The 20,000-nt window shown below is 45.5% G+C and overlaps 1 protein-coding gene across 1 annotated transcript in view; it reads right to left on the reverse strand.

Annotated features, from left to right (window-relative positions):
* Positions 1–6,509: 6,509 nt before the first annotated feature.
* LOC139417161 (active breakpoint cluster region-related protein-like) overlaps positions 6,510–20,000 on the reverse strand; it is a 20,095-nt gene continuing 6,604 nt past the window's right edge. Inside the window, exons 10-22 of the mRNA XM_071166402.1 lie at positions 19,886–20,000; positions 19,527–19,661; positions 19,285–19,360; positions 11,545–11,640; positions 11,341–11,412; positions 11,108–11,205; positions 10,557–10,667; positions 10,237–10,403; positions 8,455–8,594; positions 7,824–7,958; positions 7,607–7,712; positions 7,172–7,313; positions 6,510–6,736 (exon numbers count right to left, since the gene is read on the reverse strand). The exon at positions 19,886–20,000 is cut by the window's right edge and continues 42 nt beyond it. Coding sequence (XP_071022503.1) covers positions 6,629–6,736; positions 7,172–7,313; positions 7,607–7,712; positions 7,824–7,958; positions 8,455–8,594; positions 10,237–10,403; positions 10,557–10,667; positions 11,108–11,205; positions 11,341–11,412; positions 11,545–11,640; positions 19,285–19,360; positions 19,527–19,661; positions 19,886–20,000 — 1,501 coding nt within the window. The 3' untranslated portion in view covers positions 6,510–6,628. The remainder of the gene's footprint in view (positions 6,737–7,171; positions 7,314–7,606; positions 7,713–7,823; positions 7,959–8,454; positions 8,595–10,236; positions 10,404–10,556; positions 10,668–11,107; positions 11,206–11,340; positions 11,413–11,544; positions 11,641–19,284; positions 19,361–19,526; positions 19,662–19,885) is intronic.

Consider the following 20,000-nt stretch of genomic DNA (forward strand, 5'->3'; position numbering starts at 1 on the left):
AGGGGGTGAGGAGGGGAAGAAGGGTGAGAGGTAAGGGTAAGGAGGGGGAGGGGTGGTGAGGGGGAGGGTGAGGAGGGGAAGTGGTAAGGGTGAGGGGTGTGAGGGGACCCCACACACGCTGAGGGAGAGAGGGAGGAAGAGAGGGGGAGTTTGTGTGAGTGTATTTTTGTCTAGGAGGTGAGAGAAAGTGAATGCAAGAAAGAAAGTAAGAAAAATTGAAAAAAAAGGGAACGAGAGAGAGAGAGAGAGAGAGAGAGAGAGAGAGAACGCGAGAAAGAAAGAGAGAGAGGGTTGGGGGAGGCGGGAGAGGGGTGAGGAGGGTGAGGGGTGAGGAGGGGAAGGGGTAAGGTTGAGGGGTGTGAGGGGATTTGTCAAGTGTCATGTTGTTGTGCTAGCTGTGATTGAAAATAAAAGGAGAAAAAATAGCCTTGCTGACTGATGACCTCTGTAGGGGACCCCACACACACTGAGGGAGGGCGAGAGAGCGAGAGAGAGAGAGAGAGAGAGAGAGAAGAGAGAGAGAGAGAGATGTATACAGAGAGAGAGATAGAAAAATATAGAAAAATATAAAAAGAGAGAAAGAGAGATAGTGAAAAGAGAGATAGATAGAAATATATATGTATATATATAGAGAGAGAGGGAGATAGAAAAAGATAGAGAGAGAAAGATAGCGAGAAAAAGAGGCAATGTAAACATTTGTTTCCCTTGCAAATAAAGCCCTTAAATTGAATTGAAATTGAATTGAGAGAGAGAGAGAGAGAGAGAGAGAGAGAGAGAGAGAGAGAGAGAGAGAGAGAGAGAGAGAGAGAGAGAGAGAGAGAGAGAGAGAGAGAGAGAGAGAGAGAGAGAGAGAGAAGGGCAGCTAGTGAAGAACAAACACCATTGCAAATACAACCCATATTTATTTATTTTTTGTACTACAACTATTTGCACATCATTACAACACTGTATATAGACATAATATGACATTTGAAATGTCTTGTGTGAGTGTGATACTTGTGTGAGTGTGATACTTGTGTGAGTGTGATACTTGTGTGAGTGTGATACTTGCAGTTCACTTTTTATTTAACTTTTGCTTATCAATTTCACTTGCTTTGGCAATGTAAACACATGCCAATAAAGTCAATGAATTGGATTGAATGGAGAGAGAGAGAGAGAGAGAGAGAGAGAGAGAGAGAGAGAGAGAGAGAGAGAGAGAGAGAGAGAGAGAGCGAGAGAAGAGGGGGGGTTGGGCGAGATAGTGATGCACATGCTCGGTTTTTCCAGGAAGCACCTGTCAGCAGCCGTCTTCACAGTTGAACCCCTGACCACAGTGAGTTTGATCTGAAAACTCCCAGAGCTCTCACGCACGCACACACACACACACACGCACGCACGCACGCACGCACGCGCAGGCACGCGCACACACACACACACACACACACACACACACACACACACACACACACACACACACACACACACACACACACACACACACATATAGAGTACTTGAACACACACACACACACACACACACACACACACACACACACACACACACACACACACACACACACACACACACACACACACACACACACATCCACACACACAAAATACACATACATTTACAAGTGAATAGCACTGAGAACACAAGCTACTGTAAGCTTACAGCATCTTGTTTTACGGTTTATTCTGGTTTAGCTTTTCAGTACAGTTTGTAAACGTTGTATACAATGCAAATTGGGCCCGATTCAGACTTTCCTGTGCATGATTATAATATTTATTTCCTGCACATGATTATAATACTTATTTCCTGCACATGATTATAATACTTATTTCCTGCACATGATTATAATACTTATTTCCTGCACATGATTATAATACTTATTTCCTGCACATGATTATAATACTTATTTCCTGCACATGATTATAATACTTATTTCCTGCACATGATTATAATACTTATTTCCTGCACATGATTATTATACTTAACGGGCAGCAGCGGCCGGAATCGCAAGACTCCTGGACATGGGAGGAGATTTTGGACGGCAAGGGACCCTGGGCAGAGGCTGGGGAGAGGCTGAGCTGGAGGCAGCGAAAGCCGAGAGGCGGTGGTAAGAGGCAGCACAGCGGCGCGGTTGGAAGCCCGAGAGGCAGCCCCAAAAATGTCTTCGGGGGGGAACACGGGGAGTGTGGCTAAGTCAGGTAGGAGACCTGCGCCAACTCCCCGTGCTTATCGTGGAGAGAGAGGGACCGGGCAGGCACCGTGTTATGCCGCGAGGCGCACGGTGTCCCCGGTGGTGGTACATTGCAGCGCCTCGTATCGGCCGGGCTAGAGTGGGCATCGAGCCAGGTGCCATGAAGCCGGCTCAGCGCATCTGGTCTCCAGTGCGTCTCCTCGGGCCGGTGTACATGGCACCAGCCCTACGCACGGTGTCCCCGGTTCGCCAGCACAGCCCAGTGCGGGCTATTCCACCTCGCCGCACTGGCCTGGCTACGGGGAGGATTCAACCAGGTAGGGTTGGGCAGGCTCGGTGCTCGAGACCTCCAGTGCGCCTCCACGGTCCGGTCTATCCGGTGCTGCCTCCACGCACCAGCCATCCGGTGGCAGCAGGCTGTCTCTCTGTCTCCTTCCTACAGGTGCTCCCGCCTGTCCAGCGCTGCCAGAGCCTTCCTCGTGCCCAGCGCTGCCAGAGTCTCCCGTCTGTCCTGAGCTGCCAGAGTCTCCCGTCTGTCCTGAGCCACCAGAGTCTCCCGTCTGTCCTGAGCCGCCAGAGTCTCCCGTCTGTCCTGAGCCGCCAGAGTCTCCCGTCTGTCCTGAGCCGCCAGAGTCTCCCGTCTGTCCTGAGCTGCCAGAGTCTCCCGTCTGTCCTGAGCCGCCAGAGTCTCCCGTCTGTCCTGAGCCGCCTGAGCCGCCAGAGCCGCCAGTCTGTCCTGAGCCGCCAGAGCCGCCAGTCTGTCCTGAGCCGTCAGTCAGCCAGGAGCTGCCAGAGCCGTCAGTCAGCCAGCAGCTGCCAGAGCCGTCAGTCAGCCAGGAGCTGCCAGAATCGCCCTTCACTCCGGAGCTGCCGGAGTCTCCCGTCCGTCCGGTGCTGCCGGAATCTCCCGTCTGTCCGGTGCTGCCGGAATCTCCCGTCCATTCGAGACCCGTGGCTTGGGTCCCCAGTCCGAGGTTGGCGGCGAGGGTTGCCGCGGGTAGAGAGGTGGAGAAGGACTATGGTGGAGTGGGGTCCACCGCGCCAGAGCCGCCACCGCGGACAGACACTCACCCAGACCCTCCCCTATAGGTTTAGGTTTTGCGGCCAGAGTTCGCACCTTAGTTCCTTTGTTTTGTCATTTGTTTTAGTATTCTCAGGGCGTGAGTTGGGTGGGTTGTCTATGTTAGTTTGTCTACGATTTTCTATTTCTGTGTTTGTCCTGGTATGGTTCTCAATCAGAGACAGCTGTCAATCGTTGTCCCTGATTGAGAACCATATTTAGGTAGCCTGTTTTCAATTGTGTTTTGTGGGTGGTTATTTTCAGTCCTTGTGTGTCTGCACCAGACGGAACTGTTTCGGTTGTTTCTTTGTTGTTTTGTTATTCATTGTTCAGTTTTTTCCATTAAATAAGATGAACACTTACCACGCTGCGCTTTGGTCCTCTCCTTTTTCTACCGACGACAACCGTTACACAAATCCTGTTTTTTAGTGATTGACACATACTGGAACCGGAAGGTTCGCTCAACCTTATTCATGGTTTCCTCGCATGTAAAGGTAGTGGAATTAAGTCAAGGCCAGAATACTACAAGCATACCTGTAAACATATCTTCGCCACACCTTCATTTCCTTGATCTCCACCCCAAACGAATAGCAGGTGAATATCATGCTATTGTCATGAATACATTTAGAGAAAAGTGCATAGAAAAGGGAGTTGTGATCTAGTTACAACCCACTTAACTCAGGTCGGAATTCCACCCATACTGACAAAACTATAAACGCAAAGCAAACATACAAGCTCTTCACATGAGGGATGGTAGCAAGTGTACTGTAAGTTTAGCCCCTACACATGTATACACACACTCACACACACTAGTAGGCTGTGTGTGTGAGATTATCTACTGCATGGTGTGTAACTGCCTTTGTGTGTTGTCGAGTGGTGCCACGTTTACTGCCTGCCTGGGAGAAATACTTTTATGAGACATGAGGTCTGCACCGCAGCCAGAGCCAAAGTTTAACTAGACCTCCTGGAAACTCTCTCGCTCTCTCTCCCTCTCTCGGTCTCTCTCTCCCTCCTTCTTTCTCCTTATTCCCTCCTCTCTCCACCTGTCTTTTCTCACCCCCTCTTTCTCTTTTCACACACAAATGCGTACATTCTCAGAACTCCAACACCCATGTCCAAGTTCAACGAGGTGTGGCTTTCGCTCTCCCTCCCGCTCTCTCACACACATACACACAGCTTCTGTTAACCTGAGAGGGCGAGGTCAATCCCTTTGATTCGCTGCCCACATGCCTTCCATATGGACACGCTGTGGCCACAGCCCCAAGATTAGGACTAATCAAGTGTGCCTCGACTTTGCCCAACTCCAATGCCCCCTCACTCACCCATCCCCCCTCTCTACCCCAACCTTTTTGGTCACCAGACGCCTCTCTCTGCCCCCCCCCCTTGTCTCTCTGCCCCCCCCCTCCCCCTTGCCTCCCCCCGTCCAACCCACTCCTACCTATCCTTAGCCCTGTCAAACCCACCCCTACCTATCTGTAGCCTTGTCCAACCCACCCCTACCTAGCCTTAGCCTTGTCCAACCCACCCCTACCTATCCTTAGCCCTGTCAAACCCACCCCTACCTATCTGTAGCCTTGTCCAACCCACCCCTACCTAGCCTTAGCCTTGTCCAACCCACCCCTACCTATTCTTAGCCTTGTCCAACCCACCCTTACCTATCCTTAGCCCTGTCACACCCACCCCTACCATCCCCCTGACCAACCCACCCCTACCTGTCCTTAGCCTTGTCCAACCCACCCACCTATCCTTCACCCTGTCAAACCCATCCTATCCACCCTGTCCACCCACCCACTCCTCCAACCCACCTATCCTTAGCCCTGTCCAACCCACTCCTACCTATCCTTAGCCCTGTCCAACCCACCCCTACCTATCCTTAGCCCTGTCCAACCCACCCTTACCTATCCTTAGCCCTGTCCAACCCACCCTTACCTATCCTTAGCCCTGTCCAACCCACCCTTACCTATCCTTAGCCCTGTCCAACCCACCCTTACCTATCCTTAGCCCTGTCCAACCCACCCTTACCTATCCTTAGCCCTGTCCAAACCCACCCCTACCTATCCTTAGCCTTGTCCAACCCACCCTTACCTATCCTTAGCCCTGTCCAACCCACCCTTACCTATCCTTAGCCCTGTCCACCCACCCCACCCTTAGCCCTGTATCCTTCACCCTGTCCAACCCACCCTGTCCAACCCACCCTTATCCTTAGCCCTGTCCAACCCACCCTTACCTATCCTTAGCCCTGTCCAACCCACCCAATCCCACCCTGTCCAACCCACCCTTACCTATCCTTAGCCCTGTCCAACCCACCCTTACCTATCCTTAGCCCTGTCCAACCCACCCTTACCTATCCTTAGCCCTGTCCAACCCACCCTTACCTATCCTTAGCCCTGTCCAACCCACCCTTGCCTATCCTTAGCCCTGTCCAACCCACCCTTACCTATCCTTAGCCCTGGTCGTGGTACATTTCACCTCCCCTCCACCCTAGAGATACTATAGTCCTGTTTATCCTCTGAAACCTTTGGTCATGGATGTCTGTTTCCTCTCTATTATTCAGACACACAGCTCCACTCTGATGTATTTGTAGTCTGCAATGGGAACCTTATTTTGGCAGTCGCAGGGTTAGTGGGGACAGGTGATTTACGACACCGGGGGCCTTAGGGGAGGGCAAGGGTTCCGCGTTTCTTTGTTTCTAAGCGCGGTCTGGATGTTGTTATGGCAGGCACACACACACGCCATGCAGTGGGCTTCCCGGAACGTTCTGAGACTGTCGGGAATGCGTGGTGGGAGTGGGAGAGAGTGAGAAGGGATCGGTAGGCCGGGGTAGGTGGGATTAGGGATCAAAAGGCAGCGGGAGGGGGGAGAGGTAACATTAGCCTACCCTGCCCAGGTGGTGCGGCACTGGGGTCTGAAAGGAGACCCCCAGCTGGGGTGGTTGCGGTGGTGATGTGTGTGTGTGTGTGTGTGTGTGTGTGTGTGTGTGTGTGTGTGTGTGTGTGTGTGTGTGTGTGTGTGTGTGTGTGTGTGTGTGTGTGTGTTTGTGAACTCCGTCTAGTTGGGTTTGAACCGTAACTGATGGGATTTCAAGCCAGGGAGGTGACCCCCAACCTTTTTACAACATCTGCACTGTGTGACACACACACACACCAATCCCCCCCCTGCCCCAAATCTACTGTCTCCTTACACCCTCCCATGTGCACCCGCTGTTCGTTTCTCTACCACCTAGGACTTAGTACCTCATCGAAAGTAAAGGACAAGTTGATCAGCCAAAAGCTTTACAAATAAATATATTTATTTATCTTTACAATGTCTATAGATTACATGTCCCCTCTCTCTCTGTTTCCTGAGTCTCTGTTGGCCAACAGTGATGTTTCCAGGAGTTTAAGGTTCATATGTTAGTGGTCTCATCTTCCTCAGTGGTCTCTGTGTCATGTGATATGCATGTCTGGGCTTCAGGCAGGTTGTCACACTGCAGATAGAAATACACAACCTGGACCTACACACACACACACACACACACGCACACGCACACACGCACACACACACACACAAAGAGAGAGAGAGAGAAAGACTGACACACACATTACACACACTACTACGCAAAGAGAAACATGTTTAAAACAACTACTCATGGTCCGTGAAATACTTGGAAAAAGCCTCCTTCCTTACTACCTTGAAGTAGTCACTGATTTGACATCAGTGACTTTTTGAAGTACAAATGATGTACATTTTTGTAGCGGTTGATACATTTTTCATAAGAGGAAATCAAGTCTGAAATTTCAAACTTCAGAACCCTTTTCAAACCTTAAATACACGATACGATTTAAATGTCCTGCACCAACATGTGAAGGCCTGTATCTTTCCTGTATGCTACTGTAAAAGCAATCGACTATAATAATAGCATAAGACTGATGAAGTAGCCATGACCAACCTGCACTTCCACCTCCTGAGAGATGTCCACTGTCGGGCTGCACTGTCCCAGAACAGCCACAGGGGGGCGCAGTAGACTGGGACCAAACACAGTGGCCAGGTTCATCAGAGGCATCTTGTTCACATGCTGTCTGTCTGACACTCTGGAGAACAAAGGAGAGTATGATGTCATTAGCAAAAATACGCATGAGAGAATGACGTCATTGGAAAAAATACAAATGAAAAATATAATGGGAAGCAATGGGAAATTAGTCTTATATATATATATGCATAGTTAAATTAAGGTTAAATAAAAATACAAAATGTATATGGGTGAGAAGTACTTTGTTATAAAAGTGTCTGCTAAATGACTCAATGTAAATAGTAATAGAAATATGTTAATATAGTAGCATGTTATTAGTAACACATAAGTTGTGTATTAGAGGTGTTGAGAGACCTTTTGAGGTGGTGGAGGAGGAACAGGAAGGTGTTTTGGTTGACGGGGGGACAGGACTGGAGCAGAGACAACATGGTCACACTCCTGGAGCTCAGGTCTGGAATGTCTGTTAGAGAGACACAACACAGACATGGACGGAGAAGAGGGAGTGTGTGTGTCTGCATGTGTGTGTGTATGTGTGCGTGCGTACATGCGTTTGTGTATGTATGTGACCTACCCAACGCCTTGGTGAAGCTCTGGAACAGTTCTGTTGGTATGAGAGGTTCAGGGAGTTCTCTGAAGTAGAGCTTCAGTATACCTGAGACAGCATTCACATCTACACACCTCAACCTGGACACTGCCTCACGCAGACCTAAGAGAGAGAGAGAGAGAGAGAGAGAGAGAGAGAGAGAGAGAGAGAGAGAGAGAGAGAGAGAGAAATAGAGAAAGAGAAATAGAGAGAGGTGGATATATATAGATATATATATATAGACAGAGAAAGAAAGAGAGAGAGAGAGGGGGAGGGAGAAATGATAGACAGAGAGAGAGAGAGAGAGAGAGAGAGAGAGAGAGAGAGAGAGAGAGAGAGAAATAGAGAGAGGTGGAGATATATATATAAATAGACAGAAAAAGAAAGAGGGAGAGAGAGGGGGAGGGAGAAATGATATAGACAGAGGAAGAAAGGGAGGGAAAGTAAGCGAGAGAGCAAGATCAGCATGCATTTCATAATGATTCAACTCTGATAACTGCACTTCATACAACCGCAAACTCTGTTTAGCGCGCCCGGTCCCTATGGAAATGACTGCATTCCCTGGTTTAGTACACGCTGTCTTGAAGGTCTCAAGCCTTGGCATCATTTTAACACTCACTGGTGTTGAAAGCAGTCTTGAGGTTGGTGATGTCACTGGTTGCTGCTGATAGCCTATAGATGCCCACCTCCTCCAGTCCTCTCCGCTCCACCTCCTCCACACAGCAACGCACCACATGTGGCACCAGGACACCCTCTTGTCTGGGAGAGGACACACACAAGACACACACTCTGGTTTGTGTATGTACATACAGTAGTATATACACACATTATATGTCGTTGGCATCCTAGAAAAAAGTGTCTTGGATGTTCACATGGTGTTTTCAAATGACTTTCATTTATCCCCGAGACATGAAACACTCCCAGCACACAGAGGGCAATGACTACTTAACATTTTTGTAAATAGATCAAAACTGCATTCCCCCCCCCCCCAGGATCAGACTGTATATGGTATGTGGTTCCCTTTCACTAGTCTTTCTAGTCTTGCCACAGATCTGCTGATCCTATATTGCCTAATCCTGGGTATTTCTCAATATGCATACTACCGTGCTACACACTCTCATGCTCTGAGCGCATTCTCCTAGGACGTTCTCTTGAGTACGTTCTTGTGAGGACGAGAGTGTGGAGAACGCATAAAACATTACATTTGACAAGCACTGGCACTACCCCTACTGTATGACCTCACCATTCACTGAACTTTATTCCAGCCAGGACGATGCCAATAGAGACGAAACAAGATATACACAAAGCAAATGTTTTACTTCATAATTATCAGCTAGCTATATGCAAATCGTAAAAATCTAGCTAGCCAGGTAGTTAAACAGGCAAAAAAAAAACTATAATTAATGTTATGCAAGATAGATTAGCATTTGTTCGCGGGGAGTAAGCATAAAAATTGCCAACTAGTTAGCCCTATCAATTTACCCATTCACTGAACCTTATTTCAGCCAGGACAATGGCAATAGAGGAAACAAGATATACACAAAAAAAAACGTTTTACTTTACATAACTAATGTTTGCAGATAGCTATTTGTGAACCGTAAACATTTACATAGCTAATAAGATAGTTTAAAAGGCAAAAATGACATAAAACTAATGTTATGCAATGTAGATGTCAATTCTTTGTGGGTAGCTAGCTAGCTAACAATTACTTGTGGCTATCTAGCTAGCTAACAGTAATAGCTAGCCAGTTAGCTCTATTGATTTAATATGGGCTTGTGATCTATTCACCCTACAGTGGGTATTGTAGAAAGGTAAACATGACAAAATTAACACAGCATGTATTTACGTGTCAATATTAAATATTGTAGTCAGGCAACATATGAGATGTGAATAGGCAACATTACATCCCGAAGTTGGAGTGTGTTTTTTCTCGCTTCAGCTCAAATAATAGCCACCATTGATTTCAATAAATGTTACTTCATTTTTCCCATAGTTGCGTCATATTTCTGGTCATCGATGCATGCTTCAAAATATGTACAAACGTAGTGCGCATTTGAGAAGTGCCCTCCCTGCTCTGTTTTGCATACTTTTATCTGGACTCATACTCCGACCCTCCCTTGGTCCAATTTGTGTGCTCGGAGCACGATAGGATGCATTTTGAGGAACACCTCGTGTTCTGATCTGTCAGAGTGGTTTCTTTTCATTTCCTAAAACTATTAACCAAACAAGAGAGGGAAACAAAAGTAGATCCCACTGTGTCGTTTACGATTATGCTACAAATAACTTAGTTAAGAGATGAGAAAAGGAGAGGAAGTCACTTTAGAGTACTGAAATGCACCCATTGCGCAAAAACCCCAGGTCCTTAATCCTCATTGGACTAGTGATGATCGACAGGACTCACTGTGCCACAGCTCCAATGGGCATGCAGAAGATGGACTGTTGCTGGGCAGGGGTCAGACAGGGCGGGTCTAGAGGGTGAGGGCAGTACTTTAGAGACATAGTCACCTCCACCTGGCCTAGAGAGAGGGTCTGTCTCCTCCATCGCTTCTGTAGGAGGCCTGGGTCCAGCTAGAACACATTCAGATGAACAGGTGACCACACAGGTGCACGCACACGCACGTACACACAGTATACCCTTTTAAACAGATACAGGCACACACACCTTCTGAACATTAAAGAACACACACATCTAGACACAGATGCAAGGATGCAGACACACACCTGTATAGAGGTCTTGCAAAGGACTCGGTCCTCACAGCTCTCTCCTTCCTCTAGCTGCAACACACACAGCACCCTGAGGTTCTGAGCCCCATCCACCTGGAAGGAGAACTCCTGAGGACCAACACAAGACACCGTTGAAGAGTAGTATTGATGACGTACGGGTAGTATGGCTATGTTCAAAAGTTATTTTAAAAGACCAAATAGAGTAAAAAGCATCCTCACTGAAATACCACTGAAAAGCATCATCATAGTGATGTACATCGTCATGCAATGCAGGACAATTACATGTAGTTTATTTAAGGTTTAAAAAGGGTACTGAAGTTTGTCATTTCCATTTTTAAATGTCAGACTTCATTTACCCTTACAAAATGTTTTATCAACCCCTACAAAAATGTCCATTAATTATAATACACATAATAATTCACATATCCTGATACTGCTGTGGCAAACTGGCTCAAATTAAGATCCTACATCTGTAACAACAATGATGTATGATGATTCCCCCAATCAAAATGGCTGCCGGTAGAGCTAGCCTGGATACGGCATCTTACCTGGTCCCAGTGAGGGCTGAGGCTGCTGACAGAGGAGTGGGTCTGGGCCTGGCTCTCATAGAACTCAAAGCCATCCACCTCCACACACACATACACACCTAGGTGGGAGAGCAGTGAAAATTAAAACAGTGTGCGTCTGTTTAAAGAGCTCAATGGTTTGTGTTACAGTGGAGTCTGAGGGTAGAGTATTCTGTGTGTATATAGATACTGAAGATACAGATGCAGACACTCACTGGCTGGCTGTTGTAATCCACTGGCAGAGTGAACGGCTACACTAAGAGTCCCACATAGAGACTGTTCCTCACCTGAAAGAGAGGGAGAGGTGTGGGGGGAGTGAGCATTAGAAAAAGTGTAAGAAAGTCAAATAAAGTATGATAAAGGGAGATAAAATAAACAGAAGTGAGTGAGAGGAAACTGTGTGTGAAAGGAAGTCTCACCAGGCAGTATGCTGTGAAAGGGAGGCTGTTGGGTCATTCTCAGTTTGACACAGGAGCTGGTTAGGGTGAGCAGGTCTGGAGGAACCATTTCTCTGTCTGAGAAACAACACACCCACATCATACACCACTTGATGGACATACTGTTCAGCACAACAACATCTCATAGTTTCCCTTCGAAAGTTGACGTATTGTGGATGAGTTCCACATGGTTACAAGGTTAAAACAGAAGGGACTCAAAGGTTAACAGTTTAGGCATTCATTCTGAGTGGTTAAGGTTAGGGTTATGGTTTTCAGAAGGCTTAAAACAAAATAATTAAAAACGACACTGATCACCATCAAGTATCTTCAAGTATTCTCGCAACTTGCTAGAGCATCGTGAAGTGCGGTGGTGCAGTGGTCTGAGCAGTGATTTAAAAATTTTGGCGAGAGCCAGAGGAAGGCATATAGTGCCTTCAGAAATGATTCCAAATGTTTTTGTGTTACAGCCTGAATTTAAAATGGATTACATTTACACACAATACCCCATCATGTCAAAGTGAAATGTTGTTTTTAGAACATTTTTTAAATAATAAAAAATGTAAAGCTGAAATGTCTTGAGTCAATAAGCATTCAACCCATTTGTTATGGAAAGCCTAAATAAGTTCAGGAGTCACAATGTGCTTAAGAAATCATGTAATAAGTTGCAAGGACTCATTCTGTGTTCAATAATAGTGTAAAAAAAATCTAAAGCAGCTGCTGAATATCCCTTTGAGCATGGTGAAGTTATTAATTAGGCTTTGGATGGTGTATCTACACCCAGTCCCCACAAAGATACAGGCATCCTTCCTAACTCAGTTGCCAGTGAGGAAGGAAACTGCTCAGGGATTTCACCATGAGACCAGTTACATAGTTTAATGGTTGCGATATGAGAAAATGGAGGATGGATCAACAACGCTGTAGTTACTCCAGAATACTAACCTAAATGACAGAGTGAAAATAATACAAATACAGAATACAAATATGCCAAAACATGCATCCCAAAGGCACTTAAGTAATACTACAAAAAATGTGGCAAAGAAATGAACTTTTTGTCCTGAATACAAAGCATTATCTTTGGGGGGAAAAACGGAATACAGCTTAGTATAGGCAAATTCCTAGAGGAAAACTTGGTCCAGTCTTCTTTCCAATAGACACTGGGAGATGACTTCATCTTTCAGGCTGATAACCTAAAATACAAGGTCAAATATACACTGGAGGCTTACCAAGATGACATGGAATGTTCTTGAGTGGCCTTGTTACAGTTTTGACTTAAATCGGCTTGAAAATCTATGGCAAGACTTGAAAATGGCTTGAAGACTCACAGTCGTAATCGCTGCCAAAAGTGTTGCTGACGTGTATTCTCTCAGGGGGGTGAATCCTTATCTAATTAATATACACTGAGTATACAAAACATTAAGGACACCTTCCTAATATTGAGTTGCACATAGGGCTGTTATGGTGACCATATTACTATTAACTATGTGTTGTTGTTTGTGTCGCACTGCTTTGCTTTATCTCGGCCAGGTCGCAGTTGTAAACGAGAACTTATTCTCAACTAGCTTACCTGTTTAAATAAAGGTGTTCACGAGTCATAACCGCAGTCAAATTCCACGTGACAGTTTAGTCATGGTAACTAGGCTTCTCCAAGCTCTGATGCTGCTGATTAGTAGTCTACCACACGTGCTAACTGCCTGGTACTCAGCACTCTATTGTCCCTCTAATCACTCTGACATCAATGCAAATGTTTTTGAAAATCAAATCATACACTTCATGAAAGCCCATAAGCTCATGTTGCGCAACATTTCTATAGGATATGCAACTGCGTGAGAAAACAGAGTGATGGCCTCTACTAAAAAGAGCAGGATGCCAGCAGCTTTCTATAGGTTAGGCCTACTATATTTATTTATTTATCAACTTTCCTAATATTAAGCACATTGCTCAGCTTTACAACGGGAGTATAGCCCACATGGCTGGCATGAAAATGAACCTTGGGGAAAAGCGTCCTCCATTCGCTATTTAAGTTTATAGATTTTTTTTCCCATGCCCATGTTCCAAGACAGTTTCATGATAATGGTCCATGCTATATAAAAACTAATTTTACACATATATTATTTAATATATGTAAAGACAACATTAAATTAAGAATAGTCTGATGGATGGCAATATTATCTATCACTTGTGAATTATGTATTATCACTTGTGAATGATGCCCAGCATGTGAAGTAAGGCAAGAAACTGAGCATGCCTTTTTTTCAAACCATAGTCACACACTTCATGTAGCCTAGCCCATAGGCCTATATGTTTTGATAAGGTTTATATCACAACTAAAGTGGCCAAATAACTTCTTAAAATGAAGGACATTAATCCGCAACATAGCTTCAGTGTGTAAATCAGCTAGAAAGATGTGTCGGCATCGAGTAATTGTCTCTGGCCCCCTCCCAGTTAGGGGGAGTGATGAGCTCTACAGCAGAGTCTCACAACTCAATTGCTGGTTGAAAACTGTTTTCTGCCCCTCCCAAAAGATAGAATTTGTAGATAAGGCCTCTTTCTGGGACTAACCCACAAACAGGACCAAGCCTGGCCTGTTGAGGAGTGACGGACTCCATCCCAGCTGGAGGGGTTCTCTCATATTATCTACGAACATAGACAGGGCTCTAACTCCCCTAGCTCCACAATGAAATGGGGTGCAGGCCAGGCTTAGTGGAGTCTGCCACTAGCACAGTCAGTGTAGTCGGTGGTGTTGGCGGTGTTCGCCTTAGCAATCTCACTAGAATAAAGATCTCCTCCATTCCTGCCATTATTGAAATAGATCATGATACCTCACATCTCAAAATAGGGCAAATTAATGTTAGGTCCCTCACTTGCAAGGCAGTTATAGTCAATGAACTAATCACTGATCATCATCTTGATGTGATTGGCCTGACTGAAACATGGCTTAAGCCTGATGAATTTACTGTGTTAAAAGAGGCCTCACCTCTTGGTTACACTAGTGACCATATCCCCCGCGCATCCCGCAAAGGCGGAGGTGTTGCTAACATTTGCGATAGCAAATTTCAATTTACAAAAAAAATAAAATGTTTTCGTTTTTTGAGCTTCTAGTCATGAATTCTATACAACCTACTCAATCACTATTTATAGCTACTGTTTACAGGCCTCCTGGGCCATATACAGCGTTCCTCACGGACTTCCCTGAATTCCTATCGGACCTTGTAGTCATAGCAGATAATATTCAAATTTTTGGTGACTTTAATATTCACATGGAAAAGTCCACAGACCCACTCCAAAAGGCTTTCGGGGCCATCATCGACTCAATGGGTTTTGTCCAACATGTCTCCAGACCTACTGACTGCCACAGTCATACTCTGAACCTAGTTTTGTCCCATGTAATAAATGTTGTGGAACATAATGTTTTTCCTCATAATCCTGGACTATCGGACCACCATTTTATTGCGTTTGCAATCGCAACAAATAATCTGCTCAGACCCCAACCAAGGAGTATCGAAAGTCTTGCTATAAATTCTCAGACAACCCAAAGATTCCTTGATGCCCTTCCAGACTCCCTCTGCCTACCCAAGGACGTCAGAGGTCAAAAATCAGTTAACCACCTAACTGAGGAACTCAATTTACCCCTAGATGCAGTTGCACCCCTAAAAACTAAAAACATTTGTCATAAGAAACTAGCTCCCTGGTATACAGAAAATACCCGAGCTCTGAAGCAAGCTTCCAAAAATTGGATCGGAAATGGCACCAGTCTTCAGACTAGCTTGGAAAGACAGTACCGTGCAGTATCGAAGAGCCATCACTGCTGCTCGATCATCCTATTTTTCCAACTTAATTGAGGAAAATAAGAACAATCCAAAATGTATTTTTGAAAGCTAACTAAAAAGCAGCATTCCCCAAGTGAGGATGGCTTTCACTTCGAGCAGTAATAAATTCAGAAACGTCTTTGAGGAAAAGATCATGATCATTAGAAAGCAAATTACGGACTCCTCTTATTCCTCCAAAGCTCAGTTGTCCTGAGTCTGCACAACTCGGCCAGGACCTAGACTCAAGGGAGACACTCAAGTGTTTTAGTATTATATCTCTTGACACAATGATGAAAATAATCATGGCCTCTAAACCTTCAAGCTGCATACTGGACCCTATTCCAACTAAACTACTGAAAGAGCTGCTTCCTGTGCTTGGCCCTCCTATGTTGAACATAATAAACGGCTCTCTATCCACCGGATGTGTACCAAACTCACTAACAGTGACAGTAATAAATACTCTCTTGAAAAAGCCAAACCTTGACCCAGAAAATATAAAAAACTATCGGCCTATATCGATTCCTCTCCAAAGAAAAATTAAAAGGCTGTTGCGCAGCAACTCACTGCCTTCCTGAAGATAAACAATGTATACGACATGTTTCAGTCTGGTTTTAGACCCCATCATAGCACTGAGACTGCACTTGTGAAGATGGTAAATAACCTTTTAATGGCGTCAGACCGAGGCTCTGCATCTGTCCTCGTGCTCCTAGACCTTAGTGCTGCTTTTGATACCATCGATTACCACATTCTTTTGGAGAGATTGGAAAACCAAATTGGTCTACACAGACAAGTTCTGGCCTGGTTTAGATCTTATCTGTCGGAAAGATATCAGTTTGTCTCTGTGAATGGCCTCTGACAAATCAACTGTAAATGTCGGTGTTCCTCAAGGTTCCGTTTTAGGACCACTATTGTTTTCACTATATATTTTACCTCTTGGGGATGTCATTCGAAAACATAATGTTAACTTTCACTGCTATTGGGATGACACACAGCTGTAGATTTCAATTAAACATGGTGAAGCCCCAAAATTGCACTCACTGGAAGCCTGTGTTTCAGACATAAGGAAGTGGATGGCTGCAAACTTTTTACTTTTAAACTCGGACAAAACAGAGATTCTGTTGAATCTGACAATTAATCTTGATGGTTGTACAGTCGTCTGAAATAAAACTGTGAAGGACCTCGATGTTACTCTGGACCCTGATCTCTCTTTTGACGAACATATCAAGACTGTTTCAATGACAGCTTTTTTCCATTTACGTAACATTGAAAAAATCTGACATTTTCTGTCCAGAAATGATGCAGAAAAATGTATCCATGCTTTTGTTACTTCTAGGTTAGACTACTGCAATGCTCTACTTTCCGGCTACCCGGATAAAGCACTAAATAAACTGACTAGAACCAACCAATTTGATCACATTACTCCAGTGCTTGCCTCCCTACACTGGCTTCCTATTAAAGCAAGGGCTGATTTCAAGGTTTTACTGCTAACCTACAAAGCATTACATGGGCTTGCTCCTACCTATCTTCACGATTTGGTCCTGCCGTACATACCTACACGTACAAGACGCAGGCCTCCTAATTGTCCCTAGAATTTCTAAGCAAACAGCTGGAGGCAGGGCTTTCTCCTATAGAGCTCCATTTTTATGGAATGGTCTGCCTACCCACGTGAGAGACGCAGACTCGATGTCAACCTTTACGTCTTTATTGAAGACTCATCTCTTCAGTAGGTCCTATGATTGAGTGTAGTCTGTCCCAGGCGTGTGAAGGTGAACGGAAAGGCACTGGAGCAACGAACCGCCCTTGCTGTCTCTGCCTGGCCGGTTCCCCTCTCTCCACTGGGATTCTTTGCCTCTAACCCTATTACAGGGGCTGAGTCACTGGCTTCCTGGTGCTCTTCCATGCCGTCCCTAGGAGGGGTGCGTCACTTGAGTGGGTTGAGTCACTGATGTGGTCTTCCTGTCTGGGTTGGCGCCCACCCATGGGTTTTGCGGTGGCGGAGATCTTTGTGGGCTATACTCTGCCTTGTCTCAGGATGGTAAGTTTGTGGTTGAAAATATCATTCTAGTGGTGGGGGCTGTGCTTTGTCAAAGTGGGTTACATCCTGCCTGTTTGGCCCTGTTTGGCCCTGTCTGGGGGTATCATCGGATGGGGCCACATTGTCTCCTGACCCCTCCTGTCTCAGCCTCCAGTATTTATGCTGCAGTAGTTTATGTGTCGGGGGTCTAGGGTCAGTCTGTTATATCTGGAGTATTTGTCCTGTCTTATCCGATGTCCTGTGTGAATTTAAGTATGCTCTCTCTAATTCTCTCTTTCATTCTTTCTCTCTCTCAGAGGACTTGAGTCCTAGGACCATGCATCAGGATTACCTGGCATGATGACTCCTTGTTGTCCCCAGTCCACCTGGCCGTGCTGCTGCTTCAGTTTCAACTGTTCTGTCTGCGGCTATGGAACCCTGACCTGTTCACTGTGATTACTATTATTTGACCATGCTGGTAATTTATGAACATTTGAACATCTTGGCCATGTTCTGTTATAACCTCCACCCGGCACAGCCAGAAGTGGACTGGCCACCCCTCATAGCCTGGTTCCTCTCTAGGTTTCTTCCTGGGTTTTGGCCTTTCTAGGGAGTTTTTCCTAGCCACTGTGCTTCTACACCTGCATTGCTTGCTGTATGGGGTTTTAGGCTGGGTTTCTGTACAGCACTTTGAGATATCAGCTGATGTAAGAAGGGCTATATAAATCAATTTGATTTGATTAGAAGAAATAGCCTAATAGTTTATCAACATTTTAAGCAAAACGCTCTGATCTGTTGCATCAGCCTCATTTCTTTTAAACATTTTTTTTATGCGAATGGTTGTATTAATTTGGGATCTATCACATCCCACAATTGCCCCAGTGTATGTTTGGAATAGTTATTTATTGCACAGAAGGACAAGTCTGCCAATAGAATAGGTCAACTTTTGCCTACTCATCTTGTTAGCTGAATTCGATAAGATGGAGGCGCACAGTTTCCCTAATGTGTCTCTCTACAATTGTAGCCTACTTCTTGGCTGAGACGCCTGTAAGAAGGAACCGATCATGTGACGGGCATTAACTAATACGATTTGAGATATCTGAGAGAGCCATGTGATTGAGAGGTGCTTCAGAGCACAGCAGACGGAAGAAGGGAATTATAATTATTATATTCAGCTCAAGGGCACAACGTCCACTTTGACCGCAAAAGGCCTGGATCTTTTAGGGGACATTACGGCCACACAAGGGGGATGCCGCTGGGAAATTTGAGGCCTGGTGAGAATATTATCAAGTGCTTGTCAAATTGTGAATGAGAGACTGATGAAGTGTGTACAGCCTGCACACAAAAAACTAAGCAGAGCTCATGCCTTTCATGCAACTTTTTTTCAAATCATCATTAGAGTCGCATCATGCAGCCTTAGAAGGTATTAAAAACCTAAACATATAGCGCAACGTTTGTATCTCAACTAAAGTTGCATAAATAACTCTAAATTATAGGAGGACCTGTTCCTCTGTTAGCCGCTCATCACATTAATAGCCGAATGTGCCCACTTCCTTGGAAATAGTTTGCAGAAGAAATCCTTTCTATTTTATTCAGCTATGTTCAATTGTATTCTTCATACTATAAAATAATACAAAAATAATGCTACGGATTTCTAAGCAATTCTTGTCTGCTCAATGAACTAGTGTAGCCCACAGCCATTTGGCATAGCCGGATCAGGACCTAACATAAGGACAACTCTGAGTATACTTTTCTGTTTATTTTCGGTGTGCCTGGCACCTACTAACATGCCCCGTTCAAAGGCACTTCAATCTTTAGTCTTGCCCATTAGCCCTCTGAATGGCACACTCACTCACTCATTCTCTTTCTCTCACACGTATATACACCCCCACTTTCACTCACTATCTCCGGTGAGTTTGTGGATGGCCTCTCTCCACTCCTCTAGTTCATACAGAGATGACATCACCAGAGTGTGGCTCTGAAAAAGAACACCCACATGCTTGTGAGAGAGAGTGTGTGTGTGTGTGTGTGTGTGTGTGTGTGTGTGTGTGTGTGTGTGTGTGTGTGTGTGTGTGTGTGTGTGTGTGTGTGTGTGTGTGTGCGTGTGCGTGTGCGTGTGTGTGTGTGTGTGTGTGTGTGTGTACCTTTCCGCTGGGGCTGTGTAGTTCCAGTGGGAGGAGAGGAGAGTGTGTCAGAATCATCAGTTCAAGCTGCTCCATCTTCTTCCATCTGCTTCGCTCTATAGTACGAGCTGCCAAGCACTTCTGTGGGACAGGCTTCTGTAGGACACATTCACACGCAAAGTTTAGTTTTCAAATCTGGTTACTTTAAAGAGGGTTGGTTCTATTGAATAATGCACTCACTCACTCACTTGCTCGCACGCACGCACACACGCACGCACACACACACACACACCCACACATACACACACACACATTCACACACACACATTCACACACACACATTCACACACACACATTCACACACACACGCGAACACTCACCATTGTCTGTCGCAGCTCGTGTCTAAGCAGGTACATCTTGGCTCTTGTGGCGTGTATGCGATGGTGTGCGTCTGTGGTGAGCTCCATCTCTGGTCCCCAGTGGAGTTTCAGTCCA

Source organism: Oncorhynchus clarkii, chromosome 9 (genome assembly GCF_045791955.1).
Source record: "Oncorhynchus clarkii lewisi isolate Uvic-CL-2024 chromosome 9, UVic_Ocla_1.0, whole genome shotgun sequence".
In the NCBI taxonomy this organism is placed as follows: domain Eukaryota; kingdom Metazoa; phylum Chordata; class Actinopteri; order Salmoniformes; family Salmonidae; genus Oncorhynchus; species Oncorhynchus clarkii.